At 41.8% G+C, this 27,915-nt stretch overlaps 1 protein-coding gene across 2 annotated transcripts in view; it reads left to right on the top strand.

The window, feature by feature from the left end:
* iqsec1b (IQ motif and Sec7 domain ArfGEF 1b) overlaps window positions 1-27,915 on the top strand; it is a 220,914-nt gene that overhangs the window by 87,478 nt on the left and 105,521 nt on the right. For both annotated transcript variants that reach the window (XM_038696642.1, XM_038696644.1), the window contains exon 2: window positions 4,476-4,583. In XM_038696642.1, coding sequence (XP_038552570.1) covers window positions 4,476-4,583 — 108 coding nt within the window. The remainder of the gene's footprint in view (window positions 1-4,475; window positions 4,584-27,915) is intronic.

The following is a 27,915-nucleotide window of genomic DNA, read 5'->3' on the forward strand; positions in this document are numbered from 1 at the left end:
GGCCCCCATCTTCACATAGATCTTCAACAGATCACTGGAGCTGTGTGAAGTTCCCTCCTGCTTCAAACGCTCCACAGTCATCCCGGTCCCCAAATACTCTCCATCTCTGGATTAAATGACTACAGGCCTGTCACCCTGACATCTGTAGTCATGAGGTCCTTTGAAAGATTGGTGTTGGCCCACCTGAAGGACATTATAGGCCCCTAGCTGACCCCCTGCAGTTTACCTACAGGGCTTATAGGTCAGTGGAAGATTACATCCTGCAACATCTTGACTCTCCAGGGACATATGCAAGGATCCTGTTGGTTCCAGCACGGAATTCAACACCATCATCCCAGACATCCTCAGCACCAAACTCACCCAGCTCACTGTGCCAGCCTCCACCTGTCAGTGGATCACAGACTTCCTGACTGACAGGAGGCAGCAGGTGAGGCTGGGAACATCACATCGAACACCTGGACTACAGTATTAGCACTGGAACCCCCTAGAAGTGTGTGCTCTCCCCGCTGCTCCTCTCCCTCTACACCAACGACTGCACCTCAAGAGACCCATCTGTCAAACTCCTGAAGTTTGCTGACGACACAACGGTCATCAGCTGCTGATTCACTTTTACACAGCCATCATCCAGTCTGTCCTCTGCACCTCCATCACTGTCTGGTTTGGATCTGCCACCAGAAAGGACAGGAGCAGACTACAACGGACAGTCAGGACTGCAGAAAAGCTCATCGGTGCCAACCTGCCCTCCAATCAGGACTTATACATTTCCAGAGTCAGGAAATGGGAAACATCAGTGCAGATCCATATCACCCTGGACTCAACATGTTCCAGCTTCTCACCTCTGGTAGGCACCGAAACCAACATACTCAGGAACAGTTTCTTCCCACAAGCCATCACTCTAATGAACGGCTGTCTGTGCCTCACAGTGTCCGGAACAATTCCTGTGCAATAACCCTGTAACTCTGTTTCATCAGCCAACTGGCTACCACTTATTATTTATTAATCATTCTCTATTTCAGAGCTGTTCATATTGTTCATATTATCATATTGTATATTATATATACTGTATATCAAATCCACCTTCCTCAAGTACATAACAGCTGCACATAATACTACTTTATTCCAGCATTTTTTGCACTTTGCTCCATCACACTGTGTACATGTGTACATGTATGCATGTATGTGTACCTGTATATCTCATCCACCTCCGACATAATACATAATAATAATAATTTTACTCCTGCATCCTTTGCACTCTACTCATTGCACTATTGTCTCAATCTGTCTATATTGTTTGTGTTTATAGTGTATATATATGTGTTCTGTAAACTGTAGCCTGTGTGTGATTTTATTATTGTATAATTAAGCACATCGTGGCAAATAAACTGTCAGAATAAAGTGTCTGATCACACTAAACCCACAGAATTCTTCTGCAGAGTCATCATCCCCTCAAGGCTGAACTATTGTTGTTATTCCGCATATATAGTTCTGTCTTGTTCTTTTCTCAGGTTAATCAGAGCGATCCCTTTAATGCTTGTTTTTATATCAGCCTTTATCAGCCCTCTTGAAGTTAATGCTCCCTCGGCTGTCCACCTTGAAGGTTTATGAGCTCATCAAAATTGACTTAAATGCTCATTAATTCCCAGATGACAAGCTGTAAACTCCCAGGCAGATGTGAGCATCTGGGATTCAGTTGCAGAGTTCTGATAATAGCAGAACATCTTCTGTCTCTCTGTGTTCTTGTTTTGACGCTTGTGTGCCTATCAGACACAAGCACTGTTGTTGCTGCTGTTAGAAGATTATGCATTTGAAAAGAAAAGCTCTGTTTGAGGAGTAACGACTTTAAATAACTCTTTCCCCAATAAAGAACACAATACATTTCCCTGTGAAACACTTCTCACTGTAACTCTACCTGGCACTATGTTTGCTGAAGTTGGAGCTTGTGATGTGTAGTGAATGTATTGTAGAACTGGCCTCAGTACTGTCAGCTGACAGCAGCAGAGAGCAGGCCAAAGGTTTCCAGAAACAGCATTTTATCTAGTGTACCAGTCGGCATCAGTCCTCACTGGGGGATGCTTCAATGACAAGTGGCTGCCTTTTCCATTACTCAGCGAGCTGCAACAATTAGGCACCAAGAGAGGATATATTGGTGTTTTAGTTATGGCTTCCATTCACCCTGACGGCCATGTCCTGCCCCCCTATCCCCCTGGCTCTGTTCTTGAAGTATTGCAGGCGATTGCCAGTGGGGGGTAATGACGACACATGGTGGCTCCGCTTTAATCATGAGAAGCTGCAGTCTCTCTTCATTCAACTTACAATGTAAATTTCCAGCTAAACTGAGACTTTTTGAAGACCCTTTTTTCTCTCTTTCTCTCTCTCGCCATTCACCGGTCATGTGCAGAGCTTTGCATGCTGCCGAAAACTGCACACACGTCGCGGTTCCTTGCGGGTCTATTTTAAGTAGCCAGCGGTTTAAAAATGCTATAATATTCTTTGCATGGTTCATCAACGGTGCTAAATTATCCGAAAGTCCCACGAGGTGCGGACAACTCGGCACAACACCAGTTGGGGCTCCGTCTCTTCTGCCACTACACACCATACATGCTACGACTACACATGCGCACTGATGACCCAGGGTTCGGATTACAATTTTGGATTTATTCACACACTTTAAAAGCATTTATTGAAATCCTGCCAATAAGGATGCCAGATAAAAAAAGGCAGTTATAAACAGTACATTTTGCCAGTTGAATGTTGGAAATTGAACAACCTTTACATTACTTTACATCACTGCTGTTGAATAACAAATGTGGTTAAAATATTTAAACGTTCAGTGTGTAATATGTGTATAAAGTGTATAAAGACCTTACATAATGAACCGTTATGTTTTTATTACCTTAGAATGAGTCATTTCTATCTACATAACTGGCGACAGTTTCACATACTCACAATAAAGCAATGTGCTGCAGTGCGTGTGTTCCGGTGTTTGACCTGCATCCATCTGACGGCTCTTTCAGAGGTGTGTCAAGCAGGCTCTTTTCAATGTCATTCAGAATATTTCAAAGTAAAAGCTCTCAATTCAACTGGAAATAAGGCATTGATGCAAAAAACGTTCTCACACTTTTATTTTGTAGTCAAAACCACTAAAGCGGAAGTGATTATGTGAGTAACTGTTGCTGTCATGACTGAGATTCATTTCAGCACCGCTATCCAAGTATGTATTTATTTGAATTTTATTCAGTAATCTGGCCGCAAGTCAGACATTATTGCTGGCGGGCAGTTTTGGTGAGGGTCCATAATCACAGAGAGAAGTAACATGTTTCCCTTGTCAATGTTGTAAAATATGTAACGTTATTTAGATTGTAATTTCATGTAATGTTATTTTCCAACGCTGTATTTTGGTTTTGCTAAATTTGCTAATTGAACAAAGTGGAGAGGACCCTCGATCCTCACCTGACTATTCGTTTGTAAACTTCATCTATTATGTGGAATGATTCCCAGTGGCCCACTCATATTTGAATGACAAAGGACCTATGATCAAAACATAAAAACATTAAACATTATATATTTAACATTAAAACATCAAGGATCACTGTAGCATTTATGATCTTGGGAAGTTGGCATGCTAGCTGGCTAGCTCTGGAGTCTACCTTATTGGTTTTGGGCTTTGCTACATCTGCATTAAGCTTTGTTCACCTTCTAAAAATGAATTTATCAGGCTTGATGGTACCCTAGCTTCCCCCCTGCTTCCAGGTTAGATGCTAAGCTAGGCTAATGACACAGTGTTTGCCCAGGTGTGTATAACCTTGAAGCTAACCCTGACCCCTAACCCTCCCCAACCCTTTAATGTGACCTTAGCTAAAATATGTACAACATATCTGTACTGACATATTTTACCTGTTTGTTTCTATGGTATGTGCAATACTGTAATTTACCTGTTAAAATATGACTGTGTATTGTTGTCAATTCCTGTACTGGAAGGTCACATGTAGAGAACAGAAAGTCATTCTAATCTACTTCCTTCCTGTTCATATCTGTTCTCCACAGCCTCTGTTGTTGTCTCACAATGCACTCAGTCTGGTACATTCTGATCATGTCTCATCTCCTGCTCCTCGCCCCCCCCCCCCTTTCTGCTCCCTACCTGGCACTGAGCTGTGTGTGCTGATTCAGCCCATTGTGATAATGCATATATGAGAGTTTGCGGCCCTGATTTGAAGGCATTAAAAGGCAGCGGGCAGTGGACAGAAGGAATCTATCTTTTTGCCAAATGCAACGTGCAGCTCAGTAGGAGCTAGCGTGCTGATGGACCCCCTCTGGTCTACAGTACGGCACTATTCATGCTGCTACAGAAATATGCCATATCATCTGCATCACCTGCTGTTTGATTTTGAATAAAAATACACTACTATATTTTCTTGAACTTGATGAAATGTGCATTATGAACCACTTCAATGTGCCTCTCTCTTTTTATGTTGCAGGCGACACGCCTCATTGCCCATAGAAGTCTCAGAGATTCCTCTAAACCTTATTGCCCCTCCATGTAGAAGAAGTTACCCCTGTCGCAAATGGAAGTCTGCATCTTTTGGGTAAATCGAAGGGTTTTTATTTTAGTCACCTTTTCTTCATCTGAGCACAACTTTCTAAGTCCATTTCCTGACTCTCTCATTACAACAGTTTTTGTCCTGGTGCTAGTTTATCACTCTGTTTATCAGGCTGATAAAACATCTATTCCTGACGCCGCCATTCCCCATGTTGCTGTTGAGTGTTTCTGTGTTTGTCACTCTTTTCCTTTTCCTTGTGAAGACTTCCACTGCCTTCTGTGCACAAGCTGGTGGGTGGCCTTCTCAACCTCCAAATCCACTCAGATAGAAAATGAACAACAGCCATCACAACCACAGACTCGCAGTAGAAGCACAGTAGGGGAACAAACTACTATCTGGGATATAGCCGGCATAACAGACCCCTGTAATGACACAACTCTTCCTTCAAATTGCCTCTGTCTTTCAGGATTACTTCATGAGTGGGGAAAGAGTTGAAGGATATCTTAGAAAAAGAGTTACAAGCCTTGCTATGCTGCTACAATTTTGTAAATTATTGAGAGCAGCGTTTGCATAAAGCATCTTGCGGCACACACCGTACAGTATTGCCCTGTCTGGCTGTCCATGCGGCCATCCTCCTCTGTGGAGGCTTTTTCTTGGAGTTCATTACATCTGCTCAGCGAGGTCCAGAGAGCTCCTCTGCAAACGAGGAGAGATGGGGAGAGATGAAAACCCTGAGAGCGTTGAGCAGTGGGACATGGGCTTCAAAAGCTTCATGGCAATTTCAAAGAGTTTTTATTCTTGATGCCGCCCTCGCTATATCTATCAAGTATCCAGCACTGAGCTTGAGAGTAATTCTAAAGCAGGTTTTGGTGTGTGAGGGAGGGTGGGCGTGTATGAAAATCTCACCCTATGTATTTGCCCAGGGAGGAAGGAGATACTGAAAGTCTTAATGAGTCGTGTTTGTTCACAATGTTTATTGATTCTAATTAGCCATGGAGAAGAAAAGAGGTTCAAGGAATGAGTGCTAAACACTTGTGATTACAGTGAGGTCTTGAGCTGTCCCACTCTATTAGGAAGTATTTGGAAAAGAACATTAGGAACAAATTCACATCAATTGCAATTGCCCAGGGACTTGTGTTCTGAATGACGTTTAGGTCAAGCTGGAACTTACAATAAGAGGTAGGTGTGTAGATTAGATAATGAATACAATTATGCTTAACCCCTGAGAGGCATAGAGGAAGTGACACATTATTGCAGGTTAAATCACACTGTGATCCAATATGCTGCTGTACAGTGAAGCAGCGTTAGAGACAGATTATTGGGCTTTCATATTTGGCAGATACAAGATTAGGTGTTAGCAGCAGGAAAAGGTAACAGCAAGAGATATGAATACCCCTTCTTTTGGACTTTTCTGGCCTTGTATGTGTAGATGCATGGAGATCCTGCTCTTTACTGAACAGTATTACAAAGCTCAGTTCACTTTTATTAATGTTTTTTATTAAAGGATTTATGGTGATTCAAACTGTGAGAACACGCGGGGAACTGTTTTCATTTTGTTGCAGCACTTCAGTAGAAGGTATAACATTTGAACTTACATTAAAGCTGCTTTAATTGACTTTGTTGGCCAGTTGAAGGCCAAAAAAAGTAACTGCGATGTCCAAGGTTAAAAATGAAATTAAACCTCAGCTTCAAAGCTGACATGAACAAGAGGTCCTCTATGTGCTTAAAGACCCCTCCAGCCAGCCAACGTTCTTTCTCAAACAGAGAATGGGGGTGTGGTTAATAGTCGGACGTAATACATTACCATGACAACCAAAAACTGAAGGTTGGAGTGTTCACTAACAATATGCTGTGTTAACATCACTACATTGTAAAGTTTAGTACACTTTACTGTCTGGCAGAGATGGGGACTCGAGTTAGAGACTCGTCCTCAAAAAACTTCAGGCTCGACTCGGACTCGAGGTGCAGGACTCGTGAACAATGTTTATTTTTAGGAAACGTCTGATGAGCTTGCCGTTATTCCCTCCCTCCGTTACCTAACGGAGGGAGGGAACGGAGCATCTGCTGCATCTGCTGCGCTCGGCCGCACGTGAGAGAGGACAACAAACACCAGCAGCTACTCCGCCATTCATCATAAACTTTGGCTTTAAAACTTCATAAAGCAAGACCCAAACAAAGACGCACTAAGCTTGCTTCTTGCTTCAGCTACGACCTTCAGCTACGGAGGTTAACTCTGACTGTCGTTCGTTATGAAAAGATGAATGAGCGTTTGTTTACTTGCCAAACTTGTGGTGGTCGATTAACGTAATCTTTACGTCCCGCTGGCTGCCATCACGTTAATTATTACCGTTGGCTAGAAAGAGGCTACAGGTTTATTGTTGATTATGCAACGTCACAGTTTTATTTAGTTAACGTTACACTGGGTTTAAGAGTTTGGGGAGTGTGTTGACTTACAGTATTTAATAAACCATCAATAATTACATTGCACATTACATGGTTGTGCTCTGTAAATGAAAAACAGGTTAGAGTTACAGAATTCCTTATAGCTATGCAGTTTTATAAGCAACCTGGATTGAACGCAGCAGGTGATACAACATTCGTAATAACAACGAGAGACTTGAGACTTGACTTGGACTCTAGCTCAAAGACTTGACTTGGACTCTAGCTCAAAGACTTGTGAGCATCTCTGCTGTCTGGCAGGAGTAGCCATTACTTACCCATGATAGAAACTAATGTGCACGAATCAGCTGTTATCAATCATACAGTGGATGGTCCTGTTACGCACTGCACACAATAACTCCCACTACATTTTATGGTGCGCTTACTTTACCGCGGGGGTGTGGGGGGGTTGGTAAAACGGACGTCAGTAAAATGCATGTTGCAGACTGTATATAAGAAAGTGCGACGCGTTTTCTGTCATCTGTCCTTCAACACCGCATGCACAGATGCCATAATGAAAATGAACAGCACACAAAACCAAGAGGAAGAAACTAAAACATAAATGAAGACCCTCTGTTAGCCAACTGTCTGCAATAACTATGCTAGCTAACTACACCTGGCTAACTACAACTGGTTAACTTAGCTAACTAAACTAGAAAGACAAACCAACAATCAGACACAGAGAGACATACCGACTGTAAGTAAATTACATGATAAATTGGTTAGCTAGCTCACAACGTTTGTCGGTTTGATGCTCCGACTTAACGAAACATGACGGCGTGACAGTTTTTAACGAGGCATGACAGTGCACCTGCGCAAGCTTGGAGAATGACGTATGACTTATGGAATTACTATAGTCATACATCACAACCCCGTTTTAACAACTAAGCAACTTTGAGCACAAAATTAAGCTATTTGGCAAAAAATATTTGGCAAACTATGTGGGTAATCAACATTGTAAGGAAATGACTCAGAAAAATTTGATTAAAAATGGAAATTTAAACATCTACAATTCTATGACAACTGGGCAACTGCTGATGCTGCTTATGTGTGGGGCAGCAGCACTAAACTAATTTAACTACATTTCCCAGTAGCAGTTGGGTAACCTAGTTTTAAAAATCAAAACTTCCCCCGTCTTCTGATTTAGGAAATGTTGAAGAAGTGCTGGTTTGACAGTACGGAGCATAGAGAGGGCGTGACTGCATCCACCAGTGCGCAGTTAGAAGCTAAAGAGCCTTCCCCAACACTGGCGAGATGATGGAAAGCTCCAGAACAGTTGCTCATGGTGTTGTTTACAGTAACTTTGTCAGACCATCCATTGTTTATAGGAAATATGTTCATTTATTTGAATATTTTAAGAACTATGTGTATTATGCTCTGTACGTGTTACGTGTTCTGTACATGTGCTATTTAGACTCACTGATGTTCAGGTCTGCACCTCCTCAGTAGTGTTTGTCACCGTGGTCCCTCAGATAAACCAGGCTGTCTCTGCATATTGCCAGATTTGAAAAAACAGTCATTTTAAGTTTGGAAAAAACCCTTTAACTCCATAGAAATTCCACATATGGTATGACAATTTGCTTGTTTTTCATTGTGGTCTGCTTTTCCTTTTGATCTGCTGTTCTTTTTTAATGGAAGCTCAGCGAGGGTAACTGCAGGCTTTCAAAGCCTTCCAATGTCTGATGTCTTTGTATTTGTCTACCCAGTGGTATATGGTCTAGGGATGCCACGGTGAGGAAATGTTTCCACCGGTTAATAAACTTGTGACAACACCAGCGTTGCCGATTACACCTGACATTTTGCAAGAAAAGCACTTACTTTGATCTTTAAAGTTAGCTCTTTAGATCTTCCCCTTACTTGGAACAAAACGCTTACTGTGTGTGTAAATTAGATGTGTTGCTGCGACAAAGTTTAGAGATTGTCTCATTAACGGTATCAGGTTCCCTATTAGCACCGAAATATTGCCAAATAGGCGCATTTGCTTTTTGCTATGACACCAAATCCTCCGCTATCGTCTTGTCGCTCAACTCTCCTTTCTCTCATCACACGAAATCTGCTCCTCTGTACTGCAACTCTGCTGCTGTTGCTGTATGGCCCAGGCACTTTCAGTTTGCAATTGTAGCGTTTTTCATCCGAAGTATTGATAAATGTACTAAATGGGTTTTATAAAAAAAAAATGGAAAAGACAAGGGGGGCGGCAGAAAAGTTATGTAATTGGTGTGTAATTGGTGTGTAATTGGTGTGCCCAAATGCCTAAACACAGTGTAACACCGGTAACACCAACTAGCACAGCAAGCCTAGTGAAGTCCAGATTACTTCCTTTTTGTGCTCCATTGGCTGGTATGAATCAGTAAGCAGGTAGTGGTCTGTGTAAATGGCTTTCCTGTAAACCTCAATATAAAGTGGACATTACCATCTCCCTCTTTCCATCCATTTTCTATCCGCCTACATTGTTGGAAACCAATGAACCTGTTCTGCTGTTATGTTTCTCCCGGTATTAGCTTGCCTTCAAGCTAAGAGAACACCTGGTCTTCATTCTGAACTCTCTTACTGCCTGCACTGCTGATGTCACAGGCACATATGCTGTCAGGAGTTTGCATTTTGTTTTTATTGAAATTTTCAGACATAGCCAAAGTTGTGTATTTAAGCGTCACTAAGCAGAGTTGCAAAGATTGTGGCCAATTTCTGTAGATGTTGTACAGTTTGTAGCCAGATTGTTTGTGTATTTGGTGTAGCCTGTGTAGACACTACAGTAAGTGGATTCCTTGACATTAATAAGTACATATGTAAATGTAGATGATTGTCAATTGCTTCTTTGTTCCATTCTCTTACAACTTGTATCAGCTTGTGGGGCTGTCAGGGATTTATGGGTAGTAAAGCCAGGGTATGTTTGAACAGAGCTAGTTAATACGAAGTGACATCCAACTACGTTTAACGTCAAAATTGTTAATATCTTTTCTGAATGGCAACATGTGAAGGCCAGTCGAATGTCCTGCCATCATGGAGAGCAATGAGATGCAATGAATCTTACAAACTGACTCATAACGACGCACACCTTTGGACAGCCTCTCCGCAATTGCATTCATGGGATTTTTCTGGTTGTGCAGACAAAAAGTGAATAAGTATAAAAAAGAGAGCTTCAGAGACACCTGGCCAAATCATGCATGAAGTGTGTATGTTGGATTGTGACTTTCAGGAAGTTACAAATATTGCACTCAGAAAGGTGTGGATGGAAGGGGCTTCAGACGCAATCCAAAAAGCACTCTCAAGTATACTGACACCTTTTGCACCACTAAGAAGGGCACTTATCTTAGAGTGATAGTCAACGATATTCATCAACTGTATGCCTCCCCTTGTCTGATGATAGGGATATATTTATTAATCAAGTTACCACAGGGTTCATCCATATTCTCTTGTATGGCCACATACAGTAGATGTGGTTAAAGGGAGACCTATTATACTGCATTTACAGCCCTGAATTGTTGTTCTGTGACTCCTGTATGGTAGCTCTGCATGATTCAAAGTTCAAAAAAATAATTTTCTATCTTACACTGACTCTTCATGTAGGCCTTCATTTCAGCCTCTGTCTGAAACAAGCTGTAGATGTTCCTGTCTCTTTAAGCCTCCCCTCTCAAAGCCCCCTGTCTTCTGATTGGCCAAGACTGAACCATGTTACCAGGCTGTTGTTGTCGCTGGGTGGAACAGACAGACTGAGCATAGCTGTGCGGAGCAAATGACCATATATGTCCGTGTAGCTCCGTGTGGGGGTGGTTTGGGTGTAGCAGTGTATAACATATTTGTATTTGTAGTAAGTTATTCTAGGTCATTTTCCACCTTATTTTAGTTTTTATTCACTACTTAAATCTGCTTCTCTTATCCCCACACTCACACACACGCACACACTTAGCCTATACCTCCGACGTATCACTGTAAACATGCGTCTGGTCTCGCCTCTTTATTTCTCTCTCTCCCTGTATGTGTTTCTGCTCTTGCTTTCTCCATCAGCAGTACGATTATAAAGTCGTCACATTTAATAAATTCACATGAGATTCAGTTTTCAAGTGCGCCACATATGGATCAAAACCAATGTGGTAGTAAGTGACATCTGCAATGGTGCATTCACTGTTGCGCCGTGCTTGTAAAATTCCCACCGTGTACGCGTCTTTTAAAGTAATACCAGATAATGTCTCTCTGTGTTTCAGAGCAAAGTTCAGCCTATATGGTTACATACTGATGTCTTATTGACATTGCATTTTGCTGTATTTCCATTGTATCTGCATGTGTAACCTCGTCTCAGATTTGTTTTCTATGATTGTAAAATACACACAGTGATAGACGAGTGACCCTAAGGATTATTATTCCATAAATTTAGTTTTGTGCGACTTTGCATTTGTTTCAGAATATGTTCAATTTGAATGCTTAAAGTCAAGTCAGAAAACAAACAAGTGTGCTATCAGTGTCTGACTTTATCAGGATAAGCTAAGGAATAATCTGCAGTTTTTCACCGTGCCTTTCAGGGCTTTCTATGTGTCAGAAATCCTCCTGTTTGTCAGAAGTTGCTTAATTCAGTTCACGGACTGCCTGATGCAACAAAATATGAATTTGCCCCTGGCTCATGTTGGTATTATTTTGTGCTGCATAGTGAGTGGCTGGTTTACTCAACCCACGATACCCTTGACAAATGGCTGCGTTGCTTTGCCTCTGAAATGGTATGGGAGTGGCATTGTGTGATCAGCATGCAAGCTGTGTAGGAGCAAAGTTAGCCTCACACCACTCATTCGACTGTGCCTTCATTTCATCTTGGCACACTTTGATGTCGACTGGCTCACTGATTTATCCGTCCCCTTCCAAATTGTAGCCCTACATTATTAAACTCATCAGTGCCTTATGTTTCCATTCTGTACTTTCTCTATCTCTGCTGCACCAACAGTTGTCATCTCAGCATTTAAAAACTTGTCTCTGCATTTAAAAACTTGTCATTACCGGCCTGCTCTGAGATTGTATTGAAGTCATTCACAATACCAGAGCGTGACTTGGGATTTACTTGTCTTCACACCCACAGCGCCTGATTGTGAAGCCACTGTCTCCTTTCCATCTTGGAAGCAGCTATTGTTTTGTTTGTAATTAAAATCATGTTCGATTTTCTGCATGGTGCCGGAGCTGGAAAAAAGTTGTGCATCTGTGTGATTGTGTGTGATTGTTTAGGATTGTGACGCAGCATTCGGCACATTCAGCTGGATGGGCTTTATAAATAACCACAATGCCTGTCATTGGAGCTGAGGGAATATTTATAGATTTCCATGAATACTCTGCCCCAGTTGCATTCATTTGAACACACGCAGGCATCGGCAGAAATACATTCTCTGTCACCTGAGTGGATGGCCGTTAATGAGCACATCTTCAGCACTGTTAAATGCTAATTACATCACTGTTTTGTTTCCAACTGCTATTTTGTTGTTACTCCCTACAGTACTTAGGGGCTTTTAGTTTCAACACAGTTTTCTATTCTGTGAAAATGACAATTAAACATTAAAGAGTCATTCCACTGATTTTACAAGTCAAACTTAAACTGATTAGTCAGTTTACTCAAGAGACATCACCAGAGTATTTCTACTTGTTCTTTGAAGGCAGGGTCTAACAAATGGTGTTGGGCAGTAATGCATTACTTTTTTCAGCAATGAGTAGTGTAATGGAATACAATCTGAACTTCAGTAATCCCATTACAGTTACTAATCCCTAAACTAAGAAGCAGAAATGGGACTCCAAAGTTGTTTTTACATGTTGTGCCTGGCTTGCTAATGTTAGTCGGTGGTAATCCCATGTTCAGCATGAACCCTGAGTCTTCACTGTGAGGGGAGGACTTGTGCAGTGTCACTGGGCTAAGCCTGCTGTTGATGGTCAGTAAATACCTTGAAATAAGCTGGCTGCTTAATAAAGGGATAGTAACAGGTTTTTGAAGTGTGGATAAGGACCTCCTACAGTCCCCACTTCAAAAAACCTGAACTATTCCTTTAAATTACATCTCATTTACTGTAAACCATTTATGATGTTTCAATTTAACAACAAATTTTCCTGTTGTGAAAATATACTGCTCAAAAAAATAAAGGGAACACTAAAATAACACATCCTAGATCTGAATCAATGAAATAATCTCATTAAATACTCCTTTCTTTACATAGTTGAATGTTCTGACAACAAATCACACCAAAAATATTAATGGAAATCAAATTTATCAACCCATGAGGTGGCGTATGGTCTCCTGAGGGATCTAGACCTGGACTAAAGCATCCGCCAACTCCTGGACAGTCTGTGGTGCAACGTGGCGTTGGTGGATGGAGCGAGACATGATGTCCCAGATGTGCTCAGTTGGATTCAGGTCTGGGGAACGGGCGGGGCCGGTCCATAGCATCAATGCCTTCCTCTTGCAGGAACTGCTGACACACTCCAGCCACATGAGGTCCAGCATTGTCTCGCATTAGGAGGAACCCAGGGCCAACCGCACCAGCATATGGTCTCACAAGGGGTCTGAGGATCTCATCTCGGTACCTAATGGCAGTCAGGCTGCCTCTGGCGAGCACATGGAGGGCTGTGTGGCCCCCCAAAGAAATGCCACCCCACACCATTACTGACCCACCACCAAACCGGTCATGCTGGAGGATGTTGCAGGCAGCAGAACGTTCTCCACGGCGTCTCCAGACTCTGTCACGTCTGTCACATGTGCTCAGTGTGAACCTGCTGTCATCTGTGAAGAGCACAGGGTGCCAGTGGCGAATTTGCCAATCTTGGTGTTCTCTGGCAAATGCCAAACGTCCTGGCACGGTGTTGGGCTGTAAGCACAACCCCCACCTGTGGACGTCGGGCCCTCATACCACCCTCAGGGAGTCTGTTTCTGACCGTTTGAGCAGACACATGCACATTTGTGGCCTGCTGGAGGTCATTTTGCAGGGCTCTGGCAGTGCTCCTCCTGCTCCTCCTTGCACAAAGGCGGAGGTAGCGGTCCTGCTGCTGGGTTGTTGCCCTCCTACGGCCTCCTCCACGTCTCCTGATGTACTGGCCTGTCTCCTGGTAGCGCCTCCGTGCTCTGGACTCTACGCTGACAGACACAGCAAACCTTCTTGCCACAGCTCGCATTGATGTGCCATCCTGGATGAGCTGCACTACCTGAGCCACTTATGTGGGTTGTAGACTCCGTCTCATGCTACCACTAGAGTGAAAGCACCGCCAGCATTCAAAAGTGACCAAAACATTAGCCAGGAAGCATAGGAACTCGCTCAACTCATCATTTCAAGTCAGGTGAATATTTCTGAATTTCTGAAGTGGTCTGTCAATACAAACTGGACAAGTTGAACTGACTTAAAATGCATATATTTACACTAAGTTGATGACAAAAGTTTAGTTGATTTCACTCCATTCCTGTTTGATGTTTAAAGTACAGAAGATGTTACATGCAGGTGTGGAGCTGGGTAGAGAAATTAAAGCAGTGGAATGAGTAATGTTGTACGGTAACTTGCACTGCTAATGACACTATTGAGTTATAAACTTTAGCGCAGCACAATACCAAATTATAAGACTCCTGTGTTGTTTGCTAAATGTGTGCCACATAGTCAAATGGTCTCGAATATTGCAGCTTAGCAAGACTGAAATAGCACAGCAGCATAGCTTTCCACACGCAAGACAATTAGATTTCATTTCCTGTTTTTCAATTTAAATAGTTTACTGTGTCCACTAATAAAAGGATTCTTCCCTCTCAGCCACGGGAGATAATGAGTGTGTGATGGATCCTAGCATTCAGGTCTGTTCCTGCCAAAGAACAGTGAGGCGAGCCAGCTGTCAGCGCCTCGCTGCACGCTCGGCAGAGTCCTGATCAAGACCACCCACTGGACTGAGGCAGTGTCTTACTGTAGGTTCACCCTCCACATCACAGAGGGCCTCCTTATGTTGTCCTGCATTTATTTAAATGTCTTATTTTTAGGACTTTATTGGTAGAATTCGTGTTTTTTTTTCTATCAAACTAAAAAAAAAAAGGATGTTGCTGGATAATAGATAATTGATCTGTTGCAGCTGCATCTTCATCATTATCATCTCCACAAATCTTTTTGGAACAGAAAACTGCTGCTTTGTCTCTGCTCTTAGAGTAAGAACAGCTAATGAGCAACCTTGATTTCCGCTAATGGGTTTGTTTGTAGTATCTCAATTATTGGCTCCTTTTCTGGTAATTTCCTTCACGTCTCCCAAAACTGTAGTCTGCTGTCTGTGTAGGAGCCAGTTGATGTACGACATACAGGGACCAAGCAGACTACAGCGCTCCTTCCTCTGGGCTAAAGCCACCACTGATGGGAGGCAGGCAGCAGGGAAGGAGTGCTAATTCATCACTGTTAAAGGCTGGGTAATAGGGCCACACCAGTGGCCGGCCTATCATAGGCCTGCCACCTCCAAAAGGCAGTTAATTAACTTTCCATCGGCTGTGAGAGGACGCATGAGTACGTGTTGGTTTGGCTGACAGCCCCATGATGCAGCCTGCGGAGTGTGGATAATGTGGGGCCCAAAATCTGAGCCATCCCTGAAATCCAAACCAATTCAGGGATGGCTCAGAGACTGAAGGTGATAATGATGGTCATGAGGGATAGACTGTAAATAGAATGTTTTATTAGTTATCAAAAGGGAACCATTCTCTAGGATTGCTTAAATATCTCTAAATTGGTTTAGGACATCATTCTGGGGAATCATACTATTTTTCTTACTTAGCTAGAATTAGCCCTGTTTTGTATTTACATGCAGTTTTAAATTATGTCAAACGCATACACATGCAGGAATTGAACTAATCTAACGGCTGGCACATTTTTCTAAGGTTGCCGCTGCAGGTTCAGCAGCACGGCTCGACAAAAGTGTGGGTGACTGTACTGAGAGATATAAGAAGAGAACATTAGTGGATCTTATGGATATGAGTGAAACCAAGTTAGGATGCGTACCCAGGAGCTGTAGTTTTTTTCATTATATAACATTGTTAAAATCACAAGGGTTTCAATTTCTAATACTTACTTACTGGTTACTGGAGTGGGTGTCGATTTGTCTTACAATATGGAAAGTAAACCTGAGGAACAAGCTTCATTTTTTCAGAAAGGCTGATGAAAGGTCAGGACAGGATACACTTTATTGTCCTTTGTTCTTGGGCTAAGCATCACTGCATCACAGAGCTTAATCTCCAGACATGGTTAGTAACATCCTTACTGTCATTCATACATTAAAATACATTACACAAAATCAATTCAACATTTAAAACCAATGTGACCACATCAAAATCAATCAAATCGATAGGACTGATAAAACCAGTAAAACTGGAATATGTGTGAGTATTACACATTGTACCTGAATAGTGCACGTTTAACAGCCAACAGACAACTATTATTGCACATGATCCTACTATAAAGTTCTGCCAATACAGCATTTAACTGCTGGCATTTAAACTCTTTAAACATCTGCAAATAAACAATAAGAGTGGCGCATGTGCTACCTATGAAATCTGTGGAGTTGAAACCATTTATGATGCATTGTTGTGGGCTAAAAACAGAGCTGCGAGGTCAATTTGAATTCTCATTGCTTGCTGTGCTGCCCATTGTGCATGTGTCTTATTGGTTGATGAAGTTTGGAAGTTCATTCACTTTGTCTGTCAAAGTCCTGCCCATTTTTTTACATTCACCCCAGCACTTCCTGCACAGAGGATAGTATCACCTCAAAAGCCAACCAAAGTATTGTTCCATAGTTCAAAGATTTACACGCTCCAATGAATCGCTCATTTGTTGATAGCTATCACTTTAACGTGCACTCAGAGGAGATGAAAGTGAGTGGAGAGATTAGTTTAGCGTGGGTCTTCCCCTGAAATGACCCTCCTGTACAGATATGTGCGGTGTGGAATCAGTCCTTTTCACTTCATCATTGTGATTATCCTTTTCTCCACCAAGCAGCTCCAGACTCCTGTGACCTCCTCCTCTTCCTCCCTGTCTCTGTGATGTGCAGAAGCCAATCGATCGTGAATCATGAATTTGGCTGTGCCGCAGAGTTTTTCTGTGCTCCTCTTGGGAGTTCTTAATGTTTAAATAGACTCTTTGGGCCGGGGCTTGGCATTACTGAGAAATGTGAGGGGGTTTGCAGAGTGAGCTCCACTACTGGCCAGAAGCAGCAACAGCGACATTGATCTCTATGCCTTTCTCTTCATTAGCCCGACCAGATGACATAGAAACTGCTCCACATCAAAAGGGCACTATGAAATCAAATGCTGCAATGTGGTCCTTACTAGACTTTTAACAAATGCCCAGCTGGTGCTGCTGACACAATATGTTCACCACCCATGTTGAATCAGTTGCTGCCCAGATAAGTCACTTCTGATCACATTATAATGAGTAAAAATTTTATTTTTGCCTTTCAATACTGTAGTTTGCACAATGTTTACACAGTTACTACCTTCGAAGCTGACAATGAAAGCGATAACTAATTGAAGAGATTATGTGTCAGAAGTGTTCCCATTTTCGCAAAGTTTAGTTCTGTTTTCTGCTCTGTTTTTTTATGGGTGCAACAGAAAAAGCAATTTTCTCTTTGCTGTCTGAAACATCACATTATTCTTACTCATTTTTGTAACTGGAGTAACCTTTTCCACCACTGATTGTGATGTAATGTAAATGCATGTACTGTGAAAAGTACATTTTTAAATGCTGTATTTCCACCATCCAAATTGTATTGTAATTGACCTCCTTTTTATTTATGCATACATTTTGCAAGGCAAAATGCCTCTGTCGCCTAGTGTTGCTCTTGGTGAGAATTGTTGGGCTTCTGTAAATAGCATCATAGAGTACGTTCTTTTATGAAAAGCGCTGTGAGATAACTGTTGTTGTGATTTGGCACAATATAAATAAAATTGAATTGAATTTTTCTTGCCAGTGGTTATTCTTGAAGGTGGGTATAGAGAACTACCATCAGTGTCACTCCAAGGTCTGGGACTTTTTATTTCTCCAGATGTCTGAAATCAGTTTGTAATTTGAGATTAGGGGCCATCTGGGAGGGTAGAGGGTGAAATGTAATCCCAGCGGATTCACTTACTCAGTTTCAGCACAGCTATTGGAACAGAACAACATACTGGATTTTTCTGCAGGCATGGTGTGTTATTTTCTGTGATGCTGGGGGGCAGAGATTGTCCAAACACATGGTGGCATTTGCTGTTGTTGAATGTGGTTAGCATCAACAACAGAGTCTCTGTCCCTCTCTAAATGTGGTGTGTAAGATTTATAACGTTGACCAACACCCAATGAGCTGGTGGTCAGCTTGATATATAGAGAAATCTCCACTAATGTCTCCTGTCTTCACTCTGGCTATTACCTATACTGAACCTCTGAACAATATTGTTGCACTAATTAGAAGCTTTGTTTTCCTTTATAGCAGTCATTAGCTGCATCCCTGCCGGCATTTCCCATGAGAAGGATTGGCTGGGGATCACGTGTGTGTGATACAGTCAGCTGCTATATTTGGAATAAAACCTGTCCAACACAAAACTAAAGCTATTTTAAAAACACAAACAATGAAGCAAGAAACTCATTAACTTGTTTCCACGGTGACACCTGCTTGTACCTGACAACATCAGCTGTGGCTGCGTCAATTGAAGACATTCATTAAGGTACGGCATGTCGCACTTCAGCATCAACACATCATTACCATGTTAATTTGGACTCATTAGTTTAATTATGGTAAACAAACAAGACTATTGCCAAGAAAACAGCTTTTGTGCCACTGGGGTGGGGTTTTATTTGCTGGATAGCTTTTTCACTTTGCAGGCAATCAACTTCTTTGAACAGTTTTTAACTGCTTTTAACTGTTTCAGCCTCACATTACTTAATGTAATCTGTTAGTTGTAATTAGTTTAATTACATAACTTTATTAATGACAGCAACACTTACTCAAATAATCACTTCATCTTTAGTGGTTTTGCCTGCAAAATACAATTTTATGCAGCAATGCTTTATTTCCAGTTGAATTGAGAGCTTTTACTTTGAAAATTCTGAACAACATTAAAAAGAGTCTGTAGCCTGCTTGACACACCTCTGAAAGAGCCGTCAGAAAATGTGATTCCCCTAAATGTCCTCTGTCTGGAGATACTGGGGAAATGAAAAAGCGATTCGTAGGTTGGTAGATACGGAATGAACACTGGAACACGCACACTGCAGCACATGCTTTATTGTGAGCATGTGAAACAGTTGCTTCATAATGAACTTGTTGAAAAGGGGGGAAGAATGTATCCCGAAAAATTGCTCCGATGCAAAACTTATTTGCCGACCCCTGCTGTATGTTATTACTACTTTTTCTTCGAACGTACATATTCAAAATAGTGATGAGTGTCTACACTGCCAGAATTCTACAAGAGAAGAAGAAGAATGTAGTGACAAAACACGCTCTGTAGCGCTGTTTGTCCGTTATACTGTAGAAACATGGTGACGCAACATAGCGTCCATGTAAGGGGGGCACCCACAGTTATGTAGATATAAATGTCTCATTCTAAGGTAATAAAAAGGTGACAGTTCATTATGTATGGTCTTTACACACTGCTGAAAACATAGTTATAGATTTTATATTGCATCTCTGTCAATAGATCCTCAGAAATATTACACACTGGACCTTTAACCTGAGGAAACTATTTCAAGCTGCTGCTTTTGATGAAAATTGCTTCCTTTATGAGGCTCAAAAACTAGCTTCTTCATCATACTATAATATATTATGGTTCAGGTAATTAACATCACACCAACTATTTAGTATAAGGCCTAAATGGAGGTAATTAGCAGAACATTTCTGAAGATAATATGACACCAGTTATGCCTACAATCAGTTGTGTAGCATGTGCACTAAAAGAGTGACAAAGTACCCTGAATTTGCTGCCGATTATCTAAGCAATTATGGTGCTTTTGAAGGTTAAAATGCAGGTTAGAAAGTGGGCAGTTGTGTATTAAATGCACTTGAATCTGGGCAAAAAGATAATTTGCCTTATCCAGGAGTGAAGTGTCTTCTTATCCTTTTTTTTTTTACTTGAAGAACTGTAGTGTTCTATGTGTATCCCTTTTAGTCAATGAAATTGTGGCCTGATTGAGGTCATTCATATCTGATTCTCAGTGATGAATACCGGAGGGGATCTAATGGTATCTGAAGGCAGAAGAGTGCTCCTTGAAAAATATACTCTTCCACTTGTTCTTTGCTAGGCTTTGTGGACTCAACAGTTTGTCACATAAGATAGCCCAAAAGCACTGCAACTAGCTATTGATTGCCTTAATGGTGTTTTCAAGTGATTTCTGAGTGTGTGTGTGTGTGTGTGTGTGTGTGTGTATCCTTGCCTGTGTGTGTGAGACACTGGACAAGGGAATAATAATTGTTTCAAGATACCCTGTCTGATCACAAATCACAAAGACCACAGAGCGTTTCAGTCCATACCAAGCATGCACATGCGCATCAGTTGATTGAGAAAGTTGTTAGGTATTTGTCTTGTGTGTAATCATGAGCCCAGGTGCCATGAAAGCACTGATCTGAGAAGGAAATACAGCTGGCTTCCTATGCTTTCTATGCACTTCTTATTATATATTGCCTGTAAATTCCTTGATATTGGTATTAACATGCCCGTTACTTTATCATTAAGATAGCTGCAATATTATTTAGAAATGCTTCAGGACATTGTTGAATATGCTGCAATTGGCTTTTTTCAGGTTTGAAATACTGTCTGAGTTAGAGATTGAGATTTTCCTATACATTAATCATTGCCTTCAGCTTGAGGCAGAGTAGTGCTGCATTTATTAGACACTGTAAGTTAAACTGCGCTGCTGTTAGCTGTCAGCTAACTGCAACAACCATATAAAGATTTGTTTTGGCATTTTGCTTTTATATGACGGTGAGTGAGATACAGACAGGACAGGAGAGAGAGAGAGGGAGAGTATGACATGCAACACAGGTCCCTGGTTGGAATCAAACCTGTGATGTTGAAGTTACATGATATGTGTCTTAACCACTAGACTACTAGGACACACCAATTTTTATGTCTGTAACTTTCCTGACCCAATCTCTTAGGTTTCTTGTCACTGTAGGTTGCGGTGACCAGACATCCTTTGTCCCGGTAACCCGAGTCCCGACAAATATTTCATCGTGTTCTGACCCACTCATTATTACCTAACCCAATCTAAAAACATAATGCACCGCACATCTGAATCCAACGCTGATTTGTGTGTATGTCAATCAATGTGTCGTCAAGGCTGGTTCTTGCGGCTCTTTCTGTCAGTATGCTAACCATTAAACATCAAGCTGTGGTAGGTGAGTAAAGGTTAGCTGTCATTCTGAAGAGAAAGTCTGTCTTTCTAAAGAGCTCCAGGAGGCTTAGTTCTTAGTAAGGTACCTACCAACTAAAATGCTGTGTTCATGGCGTCCATGTTATAGAGACATGTTAAGTGCTGAAATAATTGTCCCCCATCCTGATGAAAACCTTTATGGTGCTTCATAAGCACATACACCAGCGCATGCATGAATGTGCGGTACACTTTAGAGTCCCAATTAGTTTTTTTTTAAATATGGTCAACTTTCTGTTGGGTCATAAAGTTCACTGCCCTGATTTACTGACATGTTTAGTGGCCAAAGTTGGACTTTGGCCACTAAACATGTCAAATAGAACTTTGACTCTAAATATATATATAATAATAATATATATATACAATGCATGTACCATGAGATTCTAGCATTAAAATATGAATTTAGTTATGGCAGCAACAGTTTTGTATTTTGTACAGTATTGTGTAGAAGAATCAAGAAAAAAGCAAGAGTTAATTTCCTGCCCTTACAGAAAAGTCGCTTGACAATATTAACATTTTCATGGTGTAATGTGTAAAGCCCATGTAAATTCCCATATGTAACCTATGACCTATGGGATTATGTGTACCATGTGGTTTTTCTGTAAGTTATCTGCACTCTTGAAATGTTACTTTTCACCAATCCTAGGACTTGACGAATATATCAGAGGATGGGGAATCCCAGGTTAAAGTGCAAACAGTTGATGATTACATTCTGATGTAGTCTCTTGCATGCAAGTTTGCTTTGTAGCATTATGATCCTGCACTTCATTCATTGCAAACAAACACCTCGTGCAAGCTGCACTCCTGCCTCCTGTCTGAAACTAGCATTAAAGTCACGCATGTTTGTGGAAAAACTGTTGAGGATAATTTACATTTTGCACACTTATTTTTCAGACCAGATGTCTCATTCTCATGATATTGCTGCATATTTGATTGGGACTACAGCTGCTGATTGTTTTTTTAATTAAATGCTAAATGAATAGTCTATAAAATGTCAGAATATAGCCTCATGTAAAATGCCCATCATACTTTCCCTGAACTCAAGGTGACATTTTCAAATTCAATATTGAATTTACAATCAAATAAAACATTTGAGAAACTAGCAAATGTTGAGGCTGAGACTATTAAAAAGGTTGGCAATCGATCAATTGACTAATTGCTCTAGCAGTCCTTTTAAATGACAACCAGAGGTTTTTAAAATCTGAAAACTGATACTCTAGGGTTTACAGAGAATGGTCTGAAAAAGAGAAAATATCCAGTGAGTGGCAGTTGTGTGGAGGAAAAAGCCTTGTTGGATGTCTGAGGTCAGAGGAGAATGGGCAGACTGGTTTGAGATGACAGAAAAGCAAGTTACTCAAATAATCACTCTTTACAACCAAGGTATACAGAATACCATCTCTGAATGCGCAACATGTCGAACCTTGAAGCAGATGGGCTACAGCAGCAGAAGACCATGGCGGGGGCCACTCCTGTCAGCTAAGAACAGGAAACTGAAAGCTATAAGTTACACAGGCTCACCAAAACGGGACAACAGAAGATTTAAAAACGTTGTCTGGTCTGATGAGTCTCGATTTCAGCTGTGACATTCAGATGGTAAAGGTCAGAATTTGGCGTAGACAGCATGACAGCATGGATCCTTCCTGCCTTTTATCAACAGTTCAGGCTGGTGGTGGTGGTATAATGGTGTGGGGGAAATTTTCTTGGCACACTTTGGGCCCCTTAGCACCAACTGACCGTTTGCCACGCCCCAAATACACACCTGGCCAATTACCGCACAGTATAGGACTCGCTCTAACTGAGGTCCGACACTTTTATGGCTGCGCCCCATTCACTCTAATGCAAAAGGAGTAGAGTCGTTTTCTAGCTTTCTTCTGCCGTATTTTTCCAAGATATGGTCAAACGCTGTTCCAGCTACCCTGAGAGGTTAAAAGGAGAAGTACGATTTATTCTTTTTCCAAAACCTAAAATAAATCCAGAAAAATGTCTGCTGCGGATTGTTCCTAATGTGATTTCTAACGCTAGCTAACTTCCTACTGAATGTAACGTAATAAAGCCCTACTGTTATGCTTTTTAATGATTGTAATAATTGTAATAATGAATAGGGGCCTACCCAGCTGTACAGGAACAGTGTTGATCCTTAATATCGTTGTCTTTTGTCTCAATCATCAGGGGATGCGGTGGTTCACTTGTACTGTGTGATTGGTAGGCTTCTTTAATTTTTTTCACGTCACTTTGACAGTCTGAATACAACCTTCAAATGTATAATGCAACTGCAAAACTGCCTGTTTCTTTCTGAGATCGCAACGGTTTTTCCAACAAATTTGACAATATTTCTGTGTAGTAGTAGGCAGTGGCAGCGCTGACAGTTTGTCGGACTTAGCAACAGTAACTAAGGGGGGCGGGGCTTAGCGAAGGGTCAATTGAGCATCGTTTAAACGCGACAGCCTACATGAGTATTGTTGCTGAGCATGTAAATCCCTTTATGACCATCCTCTGACTACTTCCAGCAGGATAATGCACCATGTCACAAATCTCAAATCATCTCAAACTGGTTTCTTGAACATGACAATGAGTTTACTGTACTCCAATGGCCTCCACAGTCACCAGATCTCAATCCAATAGAGCATCTTTGGGATGTGGTGGAACAGGAGATTCACATCATGGATGTCAGATGACAAATCTGCAGCAACTATGTGATGCTATCAATATGGACCAGAGTCTCTGAGGAATGTTTCCAAGGAATGTTTCCAACACCTTGTTGAAAGTATGCCACGAGGAATTAAGGCAGTTCTGAAAGCAAAAGAGAGTCTGTGGTGCCGTCACAGGGTCTAACCCGGTACTAGCAAGGCGTACCTAATAAAGTGGCCAGTGAGTGTATACTCCTCTATGAAAATTTCATTTGAAGAAGAGTTCGTACATTAGACGTACTCAGTGCTGTGAAGGAAAATAAATCTGCACAATATGCTTCATTCTTACTGTCCCGACACAGCAGCATGCTTATGTGACAGCTGATGTCTGAGGGGGCAGCAGGCGTTATGGAGGACTAGTATATGTGCAAATAAAAACTTGATTCGTGCCCTCAGAGCAGCCAAAGGAAACAGTGGACATGAGGGTAAATCAATGTGGATATGTTCATCAGTTAATCTAGGGTTAATGGTATTACTGATGCTGCTCTTCTGTCTGCCCTTTGTGACAAAAGGTCAGCCTCCACCTATTAAAACACTTACAGGGTATTCTTGGCTGGCTGCAGCAGTATGCAGGCGCTGTCCTGAAGCTGCATGAGCAGAACTCTCCCCCAGCTGTATTTTGACATCATAGAGCTTGATCATATCCGTGTTGTTGCTGTTGTCTGCTTTATGTCAGAAGTAATTAGAGATGGATTGTTTATCAGGGGGAGGGAAGGGTGCGATAGTTCCTGAAACAGCTTGACTCCCAACCCCTCCCCAAACAAACACACACATGTCACTCCTGCTGATGGAAAACGCCTGGGTTCAATACGAGCGTCCCCCTAATGACAAGGGCGTGTGTTGCAGTGTGAAGGGCTGTTATTTTCTGACATGGGAGCAATTTAACACATCGCGGCACATTGTGAATTAAAGTAAAGCAACCAATTCTTTTTCTCCCTCCGAACAATCCTGAATATGAAATCTGACATTAGGCCCAACTGCTGCCAAAATGACCTTTCCACAAGGTCGGGCAACTTTATCCACCTCTGTTTTTCAGCCTAATTTTAGTCTTCTCAGTGTGGGAACAGACCTTCTGTCGGATGTTCTGATGTGAGGCCAGTTCCATTTCAGCCCCCTGGATCCTATTAAGTACGCCCCACAAACCTACACTGTGCAGGAAGAAACATCAGTTAAAAAGAACCATTTGGTATTTGCTCAATGGTTCTAACAACCTCTTAGTTACAACCTTTGTAGCGCTCTTGTACAAGGTACAACCTCACACCAGATGATGAAAGAAGTAATTTCCTTGCAAATATAAATCCTGAGTCCTTTCTGCCTCATTAAAATGAAAGCGATTACCATGAGCAGGGAATAATCTATGATGTTGTACAATAGTAAATCTATTTCTTTGGATGTTACATAACATTTTCTGGCTCTGGAAGAATGCCACTTGTCCTCTCTCTCTTGCTTACTCACCATGTGCTGTTGCAGCGGCTCAACTCGACGGCTGGTTTTTACCGAGGCTCCTTCACTAGGCTCTCACAAAGGACAGTACTCTTCGCCTTCGCCCTCAGGAGAGCCAGGGGGAGAAGGAACAGTGTGTCTTCCTTTAGCCATGTGTGTTAGTGGATGATCGGGGGATAAGAGACAGCTGGTAAGTGACTGGGAGGCAGCCAGCACATCCCTCAGTATCAGTCACAGAGCATCATGCCTAACTAGCCCTTAGGAGAGAGGACGCCACCACCTGGTCCCCAGGATCAATGCTCCTACAAACAAACAAAAAAAATACCGTAGCTGAGAATTACCATTCAGATTCTTGCCTCTGATGGTCTCCACACACTGTTTTGGGAAAAACTGAAAATATGAATGCGCCTCTATCTGAATTGCAAGATTCTTTATGGAGCCACTGAACCATGCATTGTATCAGCTTATTAAAACAACACTTTGTTCTCCAGCAAAAGACGTGGGTATTTCAGAGTGCTTTATGCTTTGGCTACAGGGCTAATATCTTTCTAATTGGTGTTAAGCAGCTGCTTAGGCTTTACATATTGATGTGTTGAGCAGAAGGCACTCCACCCGCCTACCATTCACAGGAGGCGTTTTAAAGTAGCAGCCCTGCGTGGCATCTCCACCATGGATCTATGGGAGAGGGGTGTGGATCTCACTAAAGCGTGCCTTGCCATGCCCTCGGGGAGGAGAGAAGGGGCTGAGCCAAGCTGTAATTGATAGATTGATGGTTCACCCCTCTGGTGCCAAAGGGAAAACATCATACACCCCGTTCTTACACACGGAAACCATACACAGCCATATACACTCACACACACACACACACACACACACACAGAGCAAGATGCTGAGGTTGGTGGATCTGGAATTGACTCCAGTGATGTGTCTGAAACAGATTCACAGTGTTACACATTATGTCTTTTTTTTTTCTGTTTCCTTTCATCAGCATGACTGTGTGTGTCAAGGTCTAATTGATCCGTGCCTCTGCCACTACTCTGGAGGTTAGTTCATGCCAAAGGGGGTAGTGGCCTAGCATGGCATCAGTCAGATTATCTGGTGCAGTTGTAATCAGCTAATCACTGACCGCCACCATGCAGTAACACCGTTTTCTGCAATCACTGTCCACAGGCCTCTCACATCATGCTTTCCTTCCAGGAATTTGCGCTGTTCATACGAAAGAGGCTTTCAGTTGGTTTGATGAACTCTTGAATAAAATACTCCTAAAATATACTGGGAAAAAATACAGACACAGAACTATATACTAATTCATAAATTCCTGGATTATTTAACCCTATGAGTCCCAGAACACCCACTGTTTGAGGCTGGCATGTGGACCTATTCGTCTATCTTTCTTTTCGTTATAAGCAAAGTAAGGTAAGCCCTGGTCACGCCAGAAAACGGAACAGCAAAGTCATGTAAAAGCGAAACAGGTGATGCTAGAAGCTCGGTGACGTAGCGTGTACCCACGGAGATAGTTGGTGAACTACTGTAGGAGTCAAGCTAGCCGCTAACACACTAGTTAGCCGGTATATTCTAGTGCTAGCTCTCTGAGCTAGCTTGTTAACTGTATGTAACAGGTTTGGTGGTCCTCTGTCCTGAAGTGGGAAAAGACATTTTAAAGAATTGACACTGAAATGAGTTCCCTGTGTTACATTTATTCCTTAGCTGACACTTTTTTCATCCAAAGTGACTTACAATTGTTATATATGTCAGGTCGCATGCCTGGAGCAACTAGGGTCTTGCTCGGGAAAATTAGTTCCAGACTGGCAACAACTCTGGAAGTTTGGTAAATGACTTGCAGAGTTGATGTCATATTACGCAGAAACATGGGGGATAAAAGTACATTTTTATTAATTCACATATTGCATATAAATTTTCAGCTCACATGTAATTTCTAAAGTGACCTTGATTTAGCTATTTATTAGTATTAACCCTCAAACAAGTCAGGCAAAGCTATATGTTAGTGGTTTTAGGGAATGTAGCCTACTGGTGCAGCAACAAATCTGGGACAAAATCACTAAACTTCCAACTTTTTCAGCATACTTCACATTCATAACAACCCATCACCCAGCTGCTATAGAAAAACATTTCGAAAAGCTCATGCACACCTAAGTCGGAAGAACAACTTCCCAACTCCAAAAATGGGACCATCCAAAGAGCATGTGAATGCAGCATAAGTCTGTATTTGATGTCAGTTGGCAGTCTGTTAGACTACTGTTGTGAAATGAACTGTCATATCTGACGTGTTGAATTTGAACATCCATTTTGTAGCTGTTTTTTTGTAGGCAAAACTAGTATGCGATTGTATTTAGTATTTGTGAGAAGCAGATAAGGTGAAGATACATGGCTACCCTCAGATAGCAGTAAAACTCATCCATCCTGTTAACATGCTGCTGAACAGCCAGG

This window comes from Micropterus salmoides, unplaced genomic scaffold (assembly GCF_014851395.1).
Source record: "Micropterus salmoides isolate LMB-PRFRI ecotype aquatic unplaced genomic scaffold, ASM1485139v1 Ms_hic_scaffold_4, whole genome shotgun sequence".
NCBI classification, from domain to species: Eukaryota; Metazoa; Chordata; class Actinopteri; order Centrarchiformes; family Centrarchidae; genus Micropterus; species Micropterus salmoides.